Below are 19,776 nucleotides of genomic sequence, written 5' to 3' on the forward strand. Positions count from 1 at the left end.
GTCCCTTCCAACCCTACCATGCTGGGACTCTGCGATATACCCTGTTACAGACACAAGAGAGATTCCCTCTCATCTTGAGGTCTGGCCAATGAGAACTTGACCAGCCCAGCTTTTCTCTTCAGTCAGGGCCTGTAAACAGGGTAGAGATCATCTCTGCTGGGTGTTTGGGAACTTTCTTACTTCTCTGTTCTTCTCCACTGAATCACTGCCATGGTTCCTTGAAGATTTGATGAACCAGAATAGCGGAAAATCCATCAGAGAGTACTCCTTGTTCAAAAGAGCAGATAACAAACCTCCATTCAAGAGAATCATAGAATCACAGAATTGTCAGCATTGGAAGGGAGCTCAAGGCTCAGCCAGTCCCAACCCCCTGCCATGGGCAGGGACACCTCACACCACAGCAGGTTGCTCACAGCCACCTCCAGCCTGGCTGCAAACACCTCCAGGCAGGAGGCTTCCACCACCTCCCTGGGCAGCCTGTGCCAGGCTCTCACCACCCCCATGGGGAACAACTTCTTCCTCACAGCCAATCTCAATCTCCCCACTTCTAGTTGTGCTGCATCCCCCCCAGTCCTACTGATGAGCAGGAAATTCTTTTAAAATGTTTATCAAGTTTAAGGGAGTAACAGAGCTGATAAGGAACTCCCCACTGTCAGCTGCAGTGCAGGAAGTGGGGAGAGGAGTAGACATACAGATAGGCACCACCTGGACATTTTGTATCACAGTATCACCAAGGTTGGAAGAGACCCCAAGAATCATCAAGTCCAACCTGTCCCAACAGACCTCACAACTAGACCATGGCACCAAGTGCTACGTCCAATCTCCCCTTGAACACCTCCAGGGACGGTGACTCCACCACCTCCCTGGGCAGCACATCCCAATGACGAACGACTCGCTCGGTGAAGAACTTTCTCCTCACCTCGAGTCTAAACCTCCCCTGGCACAGCTTGAGACTGTGTCCTCTTGTTCTGGTGCTGGTTGCCTGGGAGAAGAGACCAACCCCTTCCTGTCTACAACCACCTTTCAGGTAGTTGTAGAGGGCAATGAGGTCACCCCTGAGCCTTCTCTTCTCCAGGCTAAACAATCCCAGCTCCCTCAGCCTCTCCTTCTGTTATACTTCTGTTAGATAGATAACCTTTGTATCTGCTGTAAAGTATTAACATGCCACTGTCATTTTTGATGAGTGACTTTTGTATCCAAGCCTGCACAAACCCCTCTGAAGGCACACAGGTCTTTTGGAGAGATCCAACTTGTGCCCACCACGGAAATAGAAGCATAATACAAGGAACTGTTTACAGAGTTTCTTGTCTTTCTCGAAGTCACTATCCCTCCCTGACACCCAAGGAAGTCCCTCCCCAGCTTTCTTGGAGCCCCCTTCATATCCTGGAAGGCTACAAGGAGGTCTCCTGGGAGCCTTCTCCTCTTCAGGCTGAACAACCCCAACTCTCTCAGGCTGTCTCCATAGCAGAGCAGCTCCAGCCCTCCGCTCCTCCTCGTGGCCCTTCACCCTACTAAGCATCCCAAAGGCAGAGTCCATCTCGGGGATCTCCCGAAGGATCAGCCCTGTGCTCCCTCTGCTGCCTTTTGCAGGGAGTACCCTGGTGCTGCAGAGCCCCCTGCACCTTCCTCCTGAGATCCGCCCCTCCCCTGCCGTGGTGGAGATCAGCTGTGGTCTGCAGAGCAGCCGAATCACGAAGCAGAGGCTGTAGCCAGGTCCCTTTCAACAAAGGGAGCGACTCCCGCCTCACGCACAGCCACAGCACGGCGCCGCCGGCACCTGCGCGGGGGACGCAACAGCACGGCCCGCGGGCACACCCGACCTCCGTGCGCACTGCCGCCCGGCAGGGGGCGTGCCCTACGAGAGATCCTCCGGCACTCCCGCCCGGCAGGGGGCGTGCCCTACGAGAGATCCTCCGGCACTCCCGCCCGGCAGGGGGCGGGCCCTACGAGAGATCCTCCGGCACTGCCGCCCGGCAGGGGGCGGGCCCTACGAGAGATCCTCCGGCACTGCCGCCCGGCAGGGGGCGTGCCCTACGAGAGAGCCTCCGGCACTGCCGCCCGGCAGGGGGCGTGCCCTACGAGAGATCCTCCGGCACTGCCGCCCGGCAGGGGGCGTGCCCTACGAGAGAGCCTCCGGCACTGCCGCCCGGCAGGGGGCGTGCCCTACGAGAGATCCGGCACTGCCGCCCGGCAGGGGGCGTGCCCTACGAGAGATCCGGCACTGCCGCCCGGCAGGGGGCGTGCCCTACGAGAGATCCTCCGGCACTGCCGCCCGGCAGGGGGCGTGCCCTACGAGAGATCCTCCGGCACTGCCGCCCGGCAGGGGGCGGGCCCTACGAGAGATCCTCCGGCACTTCCGCCCGGCAGGGGGCGGGCCCTACGAGAGATCCGGCACTTCCGCCCGGCAGGGGGCGTGCCCTACGAGAGATCCGGCACTTCCGCCCGGCAGGGGGCGTGCCCTACGAGAGATCCTCCGGCACTGCCGCCCGGCAGGGGGCGGGCCCTACGAGAGATCCGGCACTTCCGCCCGGCAGGGGGCGTGCCCTACGAGAGATCCGGCACTTCCGCCCGGCAGGGGGCGGGCCCTACGAGAGATCCTCCGGCACTCCCGCCCGGTAGGGGGCGTGCCCGTCTTCCCTCTCACTTCCGCCCGGCAGGGGGTGGGCTCTGCGCCGTTCCCGCGAGAGTGAGGCGGCCCCCGCCCGTCGTGCCCTGAGGTGGCGGCGGCCGCCGTCTGCTGCGCTGCGCTGCCGGCGGCTGGGCCTGGCTCGGCTCGGCGCCGCCATGGCCTCCGACAGCGACACCGAGGAGTTTTACGACGCGCCCGAGGACGTGCACCTGGCGGGTGCCTCCCCCGCGCCGTGAGTCCGCCGCCGCCCTGCCCTGCCTTTCCATCCCATCCCTCAGCGCGGCCCTGAGGGAGTTCGGCCGCCCCCGGCCCTGTAGGAAAGCACTTGGGGTAGTGGAGAGAGGGAGCAGGATCTGCCTCCCAGCCTTGCGCCTCCCCAGCCTGGGAGAAGAGGCTCAGCGGCCGGCAGCGGGGTGCTTGGGCCCTGCTGGCCGCAGGCGGACGGGCTGCGCTCGGCGGGGCTGGGGGTGCGAGGGGCGAGCCCCAAAGTCGGGAGGATGCGAGGGAAGGGAGCAGTTCCCGCTGTACCTTCTCAGGCGTGGGGGTATGGCCGGAGCCATTACCTGGCCGAGATCCTACCTGCCTTCCTGAGGCAGCAGCGGGGAGCTCTTGGAAAAGGCTCGTGGAGACTGAAATGTGATAAAAATTACTGATTTGTGAGAAAAGAGAAGAAAAAGGAGGTTCTTCAGCAACGGGCTAACTGTTGCTGCGTGCAGAGTGACTTGTGGCGAGCTCTGTCACCTGTTGGTGTTGGTGGTGCTGCTTGTGTTTAGCCTGTGCCTGTCTCTGTGAGTGAAGCTGTGACCGTTCCTGATGTGGATTCCTGGCGCTTTAACCTCCGAGCGGGGTCACTGCCCTGCTGGTGTTAGCTGAATAATGCTCCCTCTCTGTCAATTTTAAGTCTCTCATTCCAGGTGTGTGTGCAGCAGTTTGGAGCTTGTGTCAATTCGGCTTTTTGTGTAGCCTGGACCAAACCTCTCCGTTGTTTGATCGTGCAGTCTGAGGTTTCCTGTAGCTTGTTCAAAGAGCAGTAGGACGTGGATCGTGGCACTGCTCTTCTGGAGCGCTAACAACTGACTGAGGGCTTGTCTCGATCTGTGCGTCAGTGGTCACTGATGCCTGGAGCAGAGAGGAAAGGCTAGATCTGTTCTCACCCACACACCCTGGGGCAAAGCTTTTGTGACCTTAGCTTTTTCTGTGGCCCGGTGAAAAGCTCATCTTTGTGGGCAGCTCTGCAGGACGTGGTGAGCCAAATTCACAGAATCCCAGACTGCCTGCTTGGAAGGGATCCCAAGGATCATCTGCTCCAACCTCTCTAGGTGATAGCAGAGCTGAAATGAGCTGGCTCAGGACCCTGCCAAGCTGAGCCTTAAAAGTGTCCAGTGTAGGGGAATCCACTGGGATTCCAGTCTCTCTGGGAGATGTTTCCAGTGTCTGACTGTTCTCAAGGGACACATTTTCTTCTGGGGTCCAATGGGAATGTCCCAATCAGTAACTTGTCCCTTTCCCCCCTTGTCTGTTCCATGGCACTCCTTGTAAAAAAGGAGGCTGGTAGCTACCTTTTATGTGCTGTTCCGTGGTGATAAGGTCTCCCCTCAGCCTTTTCTTCTCCAGGCTGAACAAGGCCAGCTCTCAGCCTTTCCTCACATGGTGAATTATCAGTGCTTGTGAGCTTTTACTCCAGCTGCTCACCTTGCTCTGGTGCTGGTGATCCTGAAGCTCTTCTACCAGTTGCTTTAACTCAGAGTAATTGAAAACAGCTGAAAGCTAGAAATAGCCAAAACTGTCCAGTAAGTGAAACCAGCTGGAACTTGGCAGGGTGGGGACAGGAGAGGATGAAGGCCTGGGGGTTGTGTAGCTAGAAGCCACAGGCAGGAAGAAGGAACCAGACCTTTTGGTAAAAGTGAGCCATTCAGTCTGGCCTCGATGCACATCCTGTCTTTTATTTGGTACAGAGAAAGCCACATGTCTGCAATTTGCAGGGTGCCAGCACCTGTAGCTAAGCAGAACTTGAGAGGCTGAAGTCACTGGCTAGCCATTAAAAAGGGAGATGCTTTTTGCTTTGCTATTGCTCTTCTGTGACCTGCAAGGATGCATCGATGCAATCTACTGAATTCTGTCAGCTTGAGTTAAGAGGGCTTAGTTTGCAGTATAGACTGTAGCTCAGCCTGCTGGTGAAGCTGTGCTGACAACATGGAGAGTGTTTTCTCTAAGTAAACTCTGAGATTTCTTGGAAGCTGATCTCGTGTGCAGCAAACACTTCTCGGAAGCAGGCTCGGGCTTGCCGCTAGACATGCATGGGTCTCAAAGCTCCATCGAGTTGGGACCCACAGGGAAATCCAGCCCCAGACACCTCTTCTTTGTGGAAGGGGCAACTGAAAGGAAGTTTGCATTGCCCTGTGTGGTGGGAGGCATTTCCTGGTCCATTCAGTGTTCTGATGATCAGCAGACAACACTTGGGAATCCTTTGAGGCAGTTTATACTGTAGCAAATTTTTAGCTGAGTGCTGTAGATAAACTCTAAGAGTGTGGGGTTTGGAGCTTCCTCTCCCTTGCCCTGAGTTCCATGTGGGAAAGTTTAATAGCTGCTGATACAGAAACTCTGCAAGGGATGACAACTGTTTACATAAACTTGTTGACTTCTTTGGTATTTGGTTTATTCCTTGATGTGCGAGAGGGGAGTTTTCCAGCTGGCTGTGAGCTCCCAGTTCCTGCTGTAAGTCACTAGGAGCTGATGCTTAAGCCCCCTCCTAGCAGAAGCACCATGTCTGTGTCTTCAAGGACCTATGGACTCGAGACTGGTCAGTAGCTAAAGGGCAAGGGGCAAAACGCTTTCCAGCAGTGGCCAGCAGTGGACGTGAACTGGAGCCCAGGAGGTTCCATCTGAACATGAGGAGAAAGTTCTTTGGGGTGAGGGTGCTGGAGGCCTGGAGCAGGCTGCCCAGAGAGCCTGTGGAGTCTCCTGCTCTGGAGAGATTCCAAACCCATCTGGGCAGCCTGCCATGAGTGCCTTGGGCTGGAAGATCTGCAGAGGTCCCTTCCAGCCCCTGCCATTCCTGTGACCTGTGCTCATTAAGAATTAGCCAATTAGCGTTAGAAATGCAAATTAGCATTAATTAGCAAAAATTATGACATTTGCTACAAGATGACTCTTTGAGATGGTAGTGGACTGAGGTGGTGCCTCTGAATTGATGACTTGAGTGAGGTGAAGTTTGCTTCAAGCAGATATTGGGAGCTGACTGTATCCCCTGTGGCCAGCCCTGGGTCCTTCCCTTCTGCCTTTCACATGTGTGGGGAGTGTCCACCTGTCAGATAGCTGTCTCTCAAGGCTTTCTGGTTCTAGGTGCTAGATAAATCATCTAGGTGCCTTGGTGGGTTGGCTGGTGAAGGAACCTATTTGTGGGGGAGTCAGGGGAGTGGAGAGGGAAAGGCAGTCTGACAGAAGCTGCACTTACTTAACCTCTGTCACATTGCTTTGAAGACTGTGACCACAGAATAGCCTCAGAAAAAGAGCCTAACATGTAGTGCCACAAATCCTGACCAGAGGAGGAAGTCACTTTGGAGAGAAGGAGAATACGAAGTGAGGTCTGGATGCAAGCATATGATAGACCCTCTTTATAGACTTTCCCCCCCCCCCCCCAAATCAGCAATTGCCAAAGCTGATAGTCTGAACATCCTGTGCCTGACAGTAAGGGGTAAGGCTTTTCCTAATGTATGCTAAAAGTTGTTATGAAGACCCAACCAAAAGGCCCTGAATTCAGGAGGCGGTGTAGAGAATCAGAACTAGCCTCTGATACCTTCAATTCAATTCTTGGATTCCACCTTCAGTAGTCCTGTCTTTCACAACCATCTTTGCTTTTCCTGAAGAACTGAGTTTTGCCCCCAGAAAAAGAAGGACAAGGAACTGTTGGAGAGATTCCAGAGAAGGCCATAAAGATGAGCAGAGGGCTGGAGAACCTCTGCTGTGGGGACAAGCTGAGTTGGGGCTGTTCAGCCTGGAGAAGAGAAGGCTCCAGGCAGACCTCAGAGCAGCCTTCCAGGACCTGAAGGGCTCCAGGAGAGCTGGGGAGGGACTTGTGACAAGGGCTGGGAGTGCCAGGCTGAGGAACAATGGCTTTGAGCTGGGAGAGGGGAGACTGAGCCTGGAGATGAGGAAGGAATTGTTGAGAGTGAGGCTGGGGAGACTCTGGCACAGGCTGCCCAGGGAGGCTGTGGCTGCCTCCTGCTTGGAGGTGTTGAAGGCCAGGCTGGATGAGGCCCTGAGCAGCCTGTGCTGGTGGGAGGGGTCCCTGCCCATGGCAGGGGCTTGGAGCTGGATATTCTTGAAGGTCCCTTCCAACCCAGTCTGTGATTCTGTTCTGTGTAGGCAGCTTGCTCATGTGCAGTTGACACGTGGAACATGCTCTGTACAACTTTTTTGTTCAGAGGTGCTTTAGCCAACATGCAGCAGGGCTCTTTGCAGCAAGCAGAGGCAGTGTGCAGGGTTGGTGGTGCTGTAGTGTCTTGCAGCACTGCAGAAAGTTTCTGTGCTCTGAGCTTAGCTGAAATTCCCAAACACTTCCCAAGAGCAGCCCACACCAAACAGTGCACTGCAGTGATGAATTCTTGTGGTTCTCAAGGTGTGGACTGCCCCAGGGAACTGCAGCAAGAGTAATTGGAGCTTCCAGGGCAGCCATAACCATGTGCCTGTGCAGGCTGAAGGGCAGCTGTAAACAGTTGCTGGGCTGCTGGTTGAACCTGTATGGTCTGTAGGTGTGCTGCTGCTAACATATGCCTTACAGAATCACAGGGGGTTGAAGGGAACTTCTGAAGGGTGTCCAGTCCATCTGCCCTGCCAGAGCAGCATTCCCTAGAATAAATCACACAGCAGCAGTGCCCAGGTAGGTTTTGAATGTCTCCATCTGGAGAAGAGACTCCACAGCCCCTCTGGGCAGCCTGCTCCAGGCCTCCAGCACCCTCACACCAAGGAAGTTTCTCCTCGTGTTTAAGTGAAATGTTCTCTGAAGGTTTGTATCTGCTGCCCCTTGTCCTGGCACTGGGCACCACTGAAGAGAGACCACCCTGTCCTCTTGCCCCCCACCCTTTAGCTATTGGTCAGCATTGATCAGATCCCCTCTCAGGCTGCTCTTCTTCAGGCTCAACAGTCCCAGGTCTCTCAGCTTCTCCTAACAGAGCTGCTCCAGGCCCCTCAGCATCTTTGTGGCCTACACTGGATTCTCTCCAGTAGTTTCCTGTCCCTCTTGGACTGGGGAGCCCAGAACTGGACACAGTGCTCCAGGTCTGGCCTCAGCAGGGCAGAGGAGAAGGGGAGAAGGATTTGCCTTGATCTGCTTGCCACACTTTTCTTGAAGCACCCCAGGACACTGCTGGCTTTCTTGGGCCACGAGGGCACGTTGCTGTCCCATGGAGAACTCATTGTCCACCAGCACTCCAAGGTCCTTTTCTGCAGAGCTGCTTCCCACCTGTCCTGGTGCCTGGTCTTGTTCCTCCCCAGGGGCAGGACCCCTGCACTTAGCCATGTTGAACTTCATGAGCTTCCCTCTGCTCGGCTCTGCAGCCTGTCCAGGTCTGAGTGGGCAGCCGCAGGGCCTGCCTGGGTGTCAGCCACCCCTCCCAGCTGAAGCTCTTCCCATCTGGTAGCACACCTGCTGTGGAACAATGCACATCGACCCAGGGAAGCAGGCTGCTGGGCCTGCAGCCGTTCCTGCCATTGTTCTCTGTCCCAAAGCACGCTGCAATGTGGAGCGTTTCAAATGGGTAATAGGTTGGAGCTACCTGAAGCGGGAGTGGCTGCTTCCTGGGGTCTGGTCCCCGCAGCAGTGAGTTTGACAGCTGAGTAAATAACAATCTCTTCCTGAGATTGACTTCCAGCTTAGCCAGGGGCCTAGTTGTGTTTGGGCAGGTGAAATAGGATTTTTCTCTGTGCTTGGTTTACTCTCTGTGGATAAACTTGAAGCTCTCCTCCGCTAAACTGGGGTTACACTGATCTCATGTAAGAAATACTAAGGCAGAAGTAGCTTTTAAACCCTGCTCTTTACTAACTGATCAGGCTAGACAACAACAGTAAGGAGTTGCCTTTCATTTCTGTGGCATACAGAATCAGAGAACTGTTGCAGTTGGAAGAGACTTCCAAGATCACCCAGTCCAACCATCAACCATGGCCATCAAACCATGGCCCCAAGTGCCATGGCCACACATTTCTTGAACACCTCCAGGGATGGGGACTCCACCACCTCCCTGGGCAGCCTCTGCCAGGCCCTGACCACTCTTGAAGCAGAGAAGATTTTCCTTACCTCCAACCTAACTCTCCCCTGGCACAATTTTAGGCCATTTCCTATTGTTCTATCAATAGATCCTAGAGAGAAGAGGCCAACCCTCACCTCAATGCAACCTCCTTTCAGAGAGTTGTAGAGAGGAATGAGGTCTCCTCTCAGCATTGTCTTCTCCACACTAAACAAATCCTGGTCCCTCAGCTGCTCCTCCCCAGCCCTGTTCTCCAGACCCTTCCCCAGCTCTCTTGCCCTTCTCTGGACCTGATCCAGGCCCTCGATGTCCTTCTCGGAGTGAGGGACCCAGGTGCAGCTGTCTGTATTCATGTCCTGCAGAGCTGCAGACCTCTCAAAGCAAAATCAACTTTTGATCACTGGACTGATGAGCCTTGCCAGACTCTCTTTCCACTGTATCTGCTTTCCAAAAGCCTCTCAGATACTGTCTCCAGAAACATTGTGGCCTAAAAGTAAAACTGAGGAGTGGAGAACTCTGGCACCTTGAGGTGGCTGGGAAGGCATTTTGTGGTCATGTTGAACTACAAGAGCCCTCAGTCACCAAACTTACTCTGTGACTGACTTTGTATAAATACAATAGCTCAGAAGCACCTTAGTCGTGATCAGTTGCTGGTTGTGAATATGTGACTCCAACAATCTCAGGCAAGCCACTCCATTTATTTGGCTATATCATAAATGTCTCTGAGGGTGGTGGTACTGCCAAAGGGCTGTGGCAGCTTTGCAGTGTTTTAAAAGGGTGTAGCTACAGTGAGAAATGTCACCTTGGCATGAGAAGTGTGTGCTGTACCAGCTGTACACCTTCTAGCTCTGGTCCCCTTAGCACAGTCACAGAATGGGTTGGAAGGGACCTCAAAGCTCAGCCAGCTCCAGCCCCCTGCCATGGGCAGGGACCCCTCCCCCCAGCACAGGCTGCTCAGGGCCTCATCCAGCCTGGCCTGAAACACCTCCAGGCAGGAGGCAGCCACAGCCTCCCTGGGCAGCCTGTGCCAGAGTCTCCCCAGCCTCACTCTCAACAATTCCTTCCTCATCTCCAGGCTCAGTCTCCCCTCTCCCAGCTCAAAGCCATTGTTCCTCAGCCTGGCACTCCCAGCCCTTGTCACAAGTCCCTCCCCAGCTCTCCTGGAGCCCTTCAGGTCCTGGCAGGCTGCTCTGAGGTCTCCCTGGAGCCTTCTCTTCTCCAGGCTGCACAGCCCCAACTCTCTCAGCTTGTCCCCACAGCAGAGGTTCTGTAGCCTTCTGCTCACCATCTTCACTTGAGCAGGGGGAAGCATGGGTTTTCCATGTAACTAGTTAGCTAAAGGAGTCTAAAAGAGTAGCAGTGTCTCTCGAACTTGTGCTTTTCATTGCCTGTGGAGAAATACTTCACCTGTGCCAGGGGCGGTGTGCTCGGTGGTGGCAATTCTCATGACAGAACTCAAATACCTCTTTGCATTTTGAGTTGCAACCTCTGAGCACTGCCTTCAGAGCAAGGCCCTGCACCTGACTGAGCCCCAGGCACCTGTGCTGTGTTTCCACAAGTGACACACTCGCTGCACACGATTCCTGCGCACGGGTCTGAGGAGATCTGGCAATAGCTCAGGAGCCAGCAATTCCACACGGGCTGTAGCCTTCCCTGGGAGGGCCTTCTCAGAGCCAAAAGATGTCTTCATTTTGCAGGGCAAAACACTTAGCTTCCTCTTGGGTTTTGGGGTGGGTTTTTTTGCAACATTAAGGCTGGATTTTGCATGTTAGGATCATGCCTTGAGGCAATGTTAAGGATGTTGTGCATCTTAAATGTCAGTGTCCAAAGAGGAGCAGCTGGGTTCCAGGTGTTCAATGAGTTACTGCTGCCATCTGTGTATCCCAGCCCGTGCTGCTTGCACCCTGTGCTTCACCCTGCTGTAGAAATGGGATCTTTTCTTCTTGTGGTTGGAAAGCTTTCAGACAGTGAAGAGAGGAACTGAACGTCTGAAATGAAATGGGAATGCTTTTCTTCTTCAGAAGGCACTGCCCCATCGTTTTGGAGACAGGAGGCCCCAGTTAGACTGAGGGCTTTGTCTGTAAGGCTCAAAGGTGTTGAGTGTCACTCAGCTTGGTAGCCAGGTGGCATGTTTGTAGAATCCAGCTTGTAGTTCCTTGGGAGTAAGCTTTTAAGGAAGTGAGCTGTCACTTGGTCTCAGCTTGTGACTAATAGATTCATAGGACAGCCCAGGTTGGAAGGGACCTTGAAAAACCATCTGAGCCAACCTTTCACCTTGTGTATATAGGAGTAAGATCCTGTAGGCAGAGTAAGTAAGAAGTAACCTTCTGAAGTTGTGCAAGAAGAGGAGGCTCTGAGGAGACCTTCCCGTGGCCTTCCAGTACCAGTAGGGGGCTACCAGAAAGCTGGGGAGGGACTTTGAGGGTGTCAGGGAATGATAGAACTGGGGGGGATGGAGCAGAACTAGAAGTGGAGAGATTCAGACTGGGTGTTAGGAGAAATTCTTCCCCATGAGGGTGGTGAGACACTAGCACAGGTTGCCCAGGGAGGTGGTGGAAGGCAGACTGGCTGTGGCTGTGAGTAACCTGCTGCAGCGTGAGGTGTCCCTGCCCGTGGCAGGGGGGGTGGAACTGGATGATTCTTGAGGTCCCTTCCAACCCTGACGATTCTATGAAGTCTTGTGGAAAATGTAGGTTCAGGATATTAAGAGCTGGCTGCTCACTCCTTGTGCTGAGTGGTGACCCAAAGAGAGGTAATTAGTTGGTAGCGTTCCCCCAGGACACCTCATTCTCTCATGTAATTAGTGAAATGAGAGGGTATGTGTGAGTGCTCATGGCAAGCTGCCTGGGTCAGAACAGGCACTCTGGAAAGCTGCACAGAGCTTGTTCCCTCCTTTCAGAAGGTAACCAAAACACATTTGTACTGAGGGTCACGATCAGGAACGTGGCAAGAGGCTTGGAGCAGATGATCTCTGAGTCTCTGAGGTCCCTTCCAACCTAGGCCATTTCATGAGTCTGTAACAAGATGTTGTGCTACTCGAAAGGCTAAAGGGCAGAATGGCTCCCAAAGTGTTGCTCCTACAGACTGGAGTTCAGGCACTTGATTTGCAACCTCCTGGGGCATTTGTGCTTCTGCTTGCTGAGAATTTGGTTTCTTTGCCTACCTGATGCTCCCTGTGCTGGCACATTGGAAGTTCTTGGCAGTGCATCTTGAAGTCTGTGCTTAGAATTGCCTCAGAAAAAGGGTGAGAGGAACAGGATTACTGGAAGATGCTGTTGAGAAACTTTCAGGGGTTGTTAAAGTTGTGGAGCCATGTGTTGTAGACTGCTGGGGACTTGATTTGAAGCTGTTTGGTCTTAGAAGCATTCACTTGGTTGCTTGTCTGAAGTATGCAGTACTCGACTGCCAAGGAGGACTGCACTCCAGGCTGGTTAATGTGAAGCTGACTGTCAAGAGGACTTCTTTCTCTCTGAGCTGTATGTAAGTTTGTGTTCTCTTTCAGGTCACCAATGAAAATTGGATCCCATGTATTAAAGGTGAGTTTCTTCTTAAAAATCAATCAGATGCTTGCTGATGAAGACAGCATTTGAGCATTTGGACCTAAAGAAGATCATGGATCACAGAATGGCTCAGGTCGGAGGGGGCTTCAGAGATCATCTCCTCCAACCCCCTGCCATGGGCAGGGACCCCTCCCACCAGCCCAGGTTGCTCAAGGCCTCATCCAGCCTGGCCTTCAACACCTCCAGGCAGGAGGCAGCCACAGCCTCCCTGGGCAGCCTGTGCCAGAGTCTCCCCAGCCTCACACTGAAGAATTTTTTCCCAAGTTCCAGTCTAACCCTCCTCTCCCTCAGCTTCAAACCTTGTCCTGTCTCTAGATACCCTTAGGAAAAGTCCTTCTGCAGCCTTTCTGTAGGATCCCTTTAGCTGTGGAAAGACTCCTATCAGGTCCCTCAGAGCCTTCTCCAGGCTGAACACCCCCAGTTCCCTCAACCTATCCTCATAGCCGAGGTGCTGTGACAGCTCTGCCATCTGCACAACAGGAAATCCTGGGCTTGCTTTGCTGTAGGGAGCAACACTTGCTTGTGTCTCAAGCTCCAGCTTTCCTTTTCTTTAGGCCCTGTTACTGTGACTTGAAGCTAATTTTATCCTGAACCACCTCTGTGCCATGCAGTTGAGGTTTCCTTAATTACTAGGGCTACCTTCTCTCAAGTAGTTGGAGTAGCAAGCAAGTCTCTGCAGAATCTGGCTTTTGGTCTCCAGGTCTATGAAAGGGTGGATTTGGCTCTCTTCTGCCTTCAGCAGACTCCCAGTGTCTGTACTTGCACAGCCTCCCCTTCAGGAGCTGTGAGGCTCAAACACTATATTTAGCTTCCCGAGGCAGCGTTGCCACGTCCCACGCAGGTAATTGGTGTGCTGCACCTAGGCACAGTGAGAGTGCAGCTGCAGCTAGGTGAGGAGTTGCAGCCTTGTACAAACACCACTCCTTTGCTGGGCCCAGCAGGGCCAAAGGTGATACTGTACAGCACCACTACTCCACAGAACAAAGCTTGAGATTGGGTCTGCAGAGTGTTAGGAGATGGCAGTGTAAAGAGTGCTGCTGATGTGTCAGCAGCACCCTGCTCTGGTCAGGCTCTTTACATGGATGCTGCATCCTACAGAGCAGAGCTGTAACCCCTCCCTTGTGCAGTGTTTAATGTCCCTTTAGTAGTACCAGTGTGACATCTACAGGCCTTGCAAAAAAGCCCCTGCAGCAGTGGGGCTCCCCAGGGCTCCCTGCTGGGGCCTCTTCTCTTGAATGACTTCAGTAATGAACTGCAGAAGAGGAGTTGTGCTCCCTCAGAAAATTTGCAGGTGACAGCAAGTTGGGTGGCAGTGTTGGTCTGCTGGAGGGTAGGAAGGCTCCTGGCAGAGGGACTTGGATGGGCTGGATGAGTGGACTGAGGTCAGTTGGATGAGGTTCAACAAAGTCAAGTGCTGTTTTCTGCACTAGGGTCACAACAACCCCATGAAGGCTCCAGGCACAGGCCAGAGTGGCTGGAATATGCCCAGCAGAGAAGGACCTGGGGGTGTTGGTTGACAATAGCTGCAGGTGAGCCAGGGTATGCCCAGGTGGGTGAGGAGGCCACCAGCAGCCTGGCCTGGATCAACGATGATGTGGTCAGCAGGAGCAAGGCAGGGATTGTCCATCTGGACTAAGCACTGGGGAGGCCACACCTTGAGTCCTGGGCTCAGTTTTGGGCCCCTCACTCCAAGAAGGACATTGAGAGGCTGGAGCAGGTCCAGAGAAGGACAACCAAGCTGGGGAAGGGTCTGGAGAGCAGGGCTGGGCAGGAGCAGCTGAGGGAGCTGGGGGTGTTCAGTGTGGAGAAGAGGAGGCTGAGGGAGACCTCATTGCTCTCTACAGCTCCCAGAGAGCAGGCTGCAGTGAGCTGGGGGTTAGTCTCTTCTACCTCTTTTCAGGTGATAGGAGGAGAGGAAATTGTGCCAGGGGAGGGTTAGGTTGAAGACTAGGAAAAATGTCTTTGGAGCAAGAGTGGTCAGGGACTGGCAGAGGCTGCCCAGGAGGTGGTGGAGTCCCCATCCCTGGAGGTGTTCAAGGAACCTGTGGCCATGGCACTTGGGGATGTGGTTTAATGGCAGTGATGTTGGCTTGATGATTGGACTGGATGATCTTGGAGGTCATTTCCAATCAGTGCAATCACTGACCTGCAAAACTAACTTTACTGCCTTCACTGAACTCTGGGCTGTGAAGTTCTCCATCTTCTTGCAGGGTTTTTTCTATTTTTTGGAAGTCTCTTCCTCTGTCACTTGCCCAAAGCTCATGCAAAGTAATTTTTGGAAGGTGGAAAGAGGATTTCTCTGCTTGGTACCACATCAGTGGAGTGAGTGTGTGACTAAAGGTATAGTTTGTCTTGGAATGGGGAAGAAGTATTGAAGTCCAAAGTTTAACAGGGGTGTGAGTCTAATGTCAACACAATTAGAAATGAATAGAAATGGGCTCCTGTGGCTGCTGATTACCCTGCAGGGCTCCAGTCCTCATGCCTTTGAGGGCAGATTTTAGTGATGAAGCAAAACAGAACTTGCATTGAGATCTGAAAAACTTCATGGAAGGAGGGGGTGGAGAGGGAGGAAGAATTGTTGCATAGCTGCAGCTATGTCTGCATGGTGTGGTCAGAACTCTCCAAGCTGGAAGCCTCCAAGGGTTGCGTGGGGCTTTTCAGCTACAGTGGGATAGGTTACTCTGCTGTAGTGATTCTGTTTGACTAGTTAAGCATCTGAAAAGAGTCTGGGGAGAAATTTCTTGGACGCCTGTGCTAGGAAGTGGTTTAACCCACCTACATCAAGAGAAGCTTGGCTGAACCCAGTCTGGGAAGCAAATGGAGGAGCTGTATTTTACAAGCAGTCAGGGAATGCAGTGAAGGTGTACAGCATACACAGGATAAACAGCAGCATACAGGCTTCTGCAAAAACAAGCAGCACAGAAAGCCTCCCCAGCCTCTCCCTCCCTTTTCCCTCTGGTTAGGTAGAAGAAAAGAGAAGGGGAGAGATGTTAGGGGAATTTCAGTTAGCTCAGAAGCGTGGTTAGGAAGTCAGTGATGCTTATCTCCTCGGCAGAGCAGCCCTGCCCTGCCAGCAGCCAGGAGGAGGAGAGCAGAATGAGACAAGATTGTAAAACTGCATCCCACTCATCTGACCGAGGAAATGTGTTTAGAGCAAGCTTTGTTTTACTTTTTACACACAACTGTAGATTTGCTCTCCAGCTTTTTTAAAGGCACAGACTGAACTGTCACAGGAAATCAGTCGAAAACTTGCCAAGGTCCAAAAAATCCCTGGGGAGGTATCACAGTATCCCCAAGGTTGGAAGAGACCTCAAAGATCACAGAGTCCAACCTGTCCCAACAGACCTCATGACAGACCATGGCACCAAGGGCCACATCCAGTCCCCTCTTGAACACCTCCAGGGACGGTGACTCCACCACCTCCCTGGGCAGCACATCCCAATGGCGAACGACTCGCTCAGTGAAGAACTTTCTCCTCACCTCCAGCCTAAACCTCCCCTGGCACAGCTTGAGACTGTGTCCTCTTGTTCTGGTGCTGGGTGCCTGGGAGAAGAGCCCAACCCCCACCTGGCTCCAAGCTCCCTTCAGGGAGTTGGAGAGAGCAGTAAGGTCTTCCCTGAGCCTCCTCTTCTCCAGGCTAAGCAACCCCAGCTCCCTCAGCCTCTCCTCACAGGGCTGTGCTCAAGGCCTCTCCCCAGCCTTGTTGCCCTTCTCTGGACACCTTCAAGTCTCTCAATGTCCTTCTTAAACTGAGGGGCCCAGAACTGGACACAGGACTCAAGGTGTGGCCTAACCAGTGATGAGCACAGGGCACAATGACCTCCCTGCTCCTGCTGGCCACACTGTTCCTGATGCAGGCCAGGATGCCATTGGCCCTCTTGGCCACCTGGGCACACTGCTGGCTCATGTTTAGGCAGCTGTCAATCAGCACCCCCAGGTTCCTCTCTGTTTGGCAGCTCTCAGCCACTCTGACCCCAGCCTGTAGCTCTGCCTGAGGTTGTTGTGGCCAAAGTGCAGCCCCTGGCACTGGGACTTGTTGAATGCCATCCTGTTGGCCTCTGCCCATCTGTCCAGTCAGCCGAGGTCCCTCTGCAGAGCCCTTCTGCCCTCTAACTGACCAACCTCTGCTCCCAGCTTGGTGTCATCTGCAAACTTGCTGATGACTGACTCAACCCCCTCCTCCAGATCATCAATGAAGATGTTAAAGAGGATGGGGCCCAGCACTGATCCCTGGGGCACACCACTGGTGCCTGGCTGCCAGCTGGCTGTGGCACCATTCACCACCACTCTCTGGGCTCAGTCTCCAGCCAGTTCCTAACCCAGCTCAGAGAGCTGCTGTCCAAGCCAGGGGCTGACAGCTTAGCCAGGAGTTTCCTGTGGGGGACGGTGTCAAAGGCCTTGCTGAGGTTCAGGCAGACCACATCCACAGCCTGCCCCACATCCACCAGGCAGTCACCTGGGCATGGAAGGAGATCAGGTTGGAGAGGCAGGACCTGCCCTTCCTAAATCCCTGCTGGCTGGGCCTGAGCCCTTGGCCATCCTTCAGGTGCAGTGATTGCCCCCAGGATAATCTGCTTCATCACTTTCCCTGGCACTGAGGTCAGGCTGCCAGGCCTGGAGTTTCCAGGTTCCTCCATCCAACCCTGCTTGTGGCTGGGGACCACCTTGGCCAGTTTCAGTCACCTGGGACCTCTCCAGTGAGCCAGGACTGGAGGAAAATGATGGAGAGCGGCTTGGCAGCTCATCTGCCAGCTCCCTCAGCACCCTAGGATGGATCCCATCCGGTATTTGCAAATGGCAGCTTGATATGGAGCTCAGGAACCTCGTGCACAGCAAAACCCATGGAAGCAGAGATAAATGAAAAGCCTAACAACATTGGGTTAGAATGGTAGCAGCTGGCCTGTGGGGGCTGCAGCTCTGCTCACCAAATGGGCTCTGCAGGATGGGCAGAGTGGAACAGGCTGCATGGAGATGTGTGCAGTCTCTGTCCTTGGATACAGTCAGAACTTGGCTGTACACATCTCTGAGCACAGATCCCTTCCACCACCAAGGATTCTGTTAGACCTGGAGCACTGTGTCTGCTTCTGGGCTCCCACTTCAAGAGGGTCAGAGATATACCAGAGAGTGTCCAATGGAGGTTATGAGGATGATGAAGGGACTGCAACATCTATGTGATAAGGAAAGGCTGACAGGAAGGTCTGGAGAAGAGAAGATTGAGAGGGGACCTTATTGATGTTTATAAATATCTGAGGGGAGGGTGTCAAGAAGAAGGAGCCAGCCTCTGTTCAGTGGTGTCCTGTGATAGGACAAGGGGCAGTGGACACAAACTTGAACCCAGGTAGTTCTGCCTCAACATGAGGAAAAAATTGTTTGGTGTGAGTCTGCTGGAGGCCTGGAGCAGGCTGCTCAGAGAGGTTGTGGAGTCTCCTGCTCTGGTGACTTTCCAGCCCCACCTGGATGTATTCCTATGGGGAAACCATGTTTGGGTTGGAAGGGAGCTCAAAGCTCATCCAGCTCCAGCCCCCTGCCATGGGCAGGGACCCCTCCCACCAGCACAGGCTGCTCAGGGCCTCATCCAGCCTGGCCTGAAACACCTCCAGGCAGGAGGCAGCCACAGCCTCCCTGGGCAGCCTGTGCCAGAGTCTCCCCAGCCTCACTCTCAACAATTCCTTCCTCATCTCCAGGCTCAGTCTCCCCTCTCCCAGCTCAAAGCCATTGTTCCTCAGCCTGGCACTCCCAGCCCTTGTCACAAGTCCCTCCCCAGCTCTCCTGGAGCCCTTCAGGTCCTGGCAGGTTGCTCTGAGGTCTCCCTGGAGCCTTTTCTTCATGTCTCAACAGCTCCAGCTCTCCCAGCCTGGCCCCACAGGGGAGGTTCTGCAGCCCTCTGCTCATCTTGGTGGCTTCCTCTGGACCCTGTGCAGCAGTTCTACCTACTTGTGCTGGGGACACCAGAACTGGAGGCAGTGCTGCAGGGGGGGGTCTCAGCAGAGCAGAGGGGCAGAAATCCCCTCCCCAGTCCTTCATGGTCTATAATTTACTGTAGCCATAACTTTGTTAGATCACCTTACTGTAGAGCTTACTGCCATCAACTTACCTAATTCTTTTCCCCATAGGATACAGACAACAAACTACACAAAGCTGGAGAAGAAACCTTTGGACAAGAAATGAAACAAGATGATTCAAAAGAGGTTAGTTCAAGATTGTTTTGTGCTTCCAGCATCCCACCAGCAATAGGAAATCATTGAGTACTTTCAGGATGAAGACTGATTAATACAGGTTAGAATTTGTCAGTGTTGGAAGTAAGAATGGTCATCTAAAGGGTAAAGATCAAACTAAGCCTCCTAAAAACATTCAGGATCCGCCAGTGTTGGAATTTGCAGGACCACAGAACTCACCACTGGTGTAATTCACAGAACCACAGTCACAACTGCACAGATTGCATCAAGTCGGAAGGGCAGGCAGCAGGGCCAGCTCCAGCCAGAGCAGGCTGCACAGGGACACAGCCAGGCTGAGCTTGGATGGCTCCAGGGATGGAGCCTCAAGCACCTCCCTGGGCAGCCTGTGCCAGTGTCTCCCCAGCCTCCCTGTGCAGAGCTTCCTCCTGATGGCCAACCTACCTCTGCCCTGCTCCACTTTCAAACCATTGTCCCTTGTCCTGTCCCCACAGCCCCTTCTGAACAGTCCCTCCCCAGCTGCCTGCAGCTCCCCTGCAGATACTGAAATGCAGCTCTGAGGCTTCCCTGGAGCCTTCTCTTCTCCAGGCTGACCAGCCCCAACTCTCTCAGCCTGTCCCCATAGGAGAGGTGCTCCAGCCCTCCAGCCAGCCTTGTGGCCTCCTCTGGACTCTCTCCATGAGGTCCAGGTCCTTCCTGTATTGAAGCTTCCACAGCTGGCCCCAGCCCTGCAGGTGAGGTCTCCTCAGAGCAGAGCAGAGGAGCAGGATCCTCTCTCCATCTCTGCTTTGGCTGCAGCCCAGGCTGCCCTTGGCCTTCTGTGCTGCCAGTGCCCATTGCTGGCTCCTGCCCAGCTTCTCCCCACCCCAGCACCCCCAAGGCCTTCTCTGCAGGGCTGCTCTCAATCTCATCACCCTCAGCCTGGATTGATGTTGAGGTTTGCCCAACCTAGGGTGCATGAGAGCTCTGAAGAGTGCACAGCTCTTGCTTCCTAACTTTTCTTTCAAAGTATATTGAAGAGAAATGGAAATGAGCCACTTGGCTTTGTTTTCCTGATGTGCCTATTTCTGAGCCTAGGGTCTAGTCTCCAGAATTTTTAAACCAAGTTCCTTGTGCATCCAAAGCAACTCTTCAGTAGAAGAGTTGTTGTGGGTGTTGCATGGCCTGACTGC

The 19,776-nt window shown here is 53.9% G+C and overlaps 1 protein-coding gene across 1 annotated transcript in view; it reads left to right on the top strand.

Moving 5' to 3' along the window:
* The first annotated feature begins 2,699 nt into the window (after positions 1 to 2,699).
* The window catches only part of WDR44 (WD repeat domain 44), a 42,681-nt gene continuing 25,604 nt past the window's right edge, over positions 2,700 to 19,776 (top strand). Inside the window, exons 1-3 of the mRNA XM_054169618.1 lie at positions 2,700 to 2,861; positions 12,374 to 12,407; positions 18,545 to 18,619. Coding sequence (XP_054025593.1) covers positions 2,785 to 2,861; positions 12,374 to 12,407; positions 18,545 to 18,619 — 186 coding nt within the window. The 5' untranslated portion in view covers positions 2,700 to 2,784. The remainder of the gene's footprint in view (positions 2,862 to 12,373; positions 12,408 to 18,544; positions 18,620 to 19,776) is intronic.

Source organism: Dryobates pubescens, chromosome 18 (genome assembly GCF_014839835.1).
Source record: "Dryobates pubescens isolate bDryPub1 chromosome 18, bDryPub1.pri, whole genome shotgun sequence".
NCBI classification, from domain to species: domain Eukaryota; kingdom Metazoa; phylum Chordata; class Aves; order Piciformes; family Picidae; genus Dryobates; species Dryobates pubescens.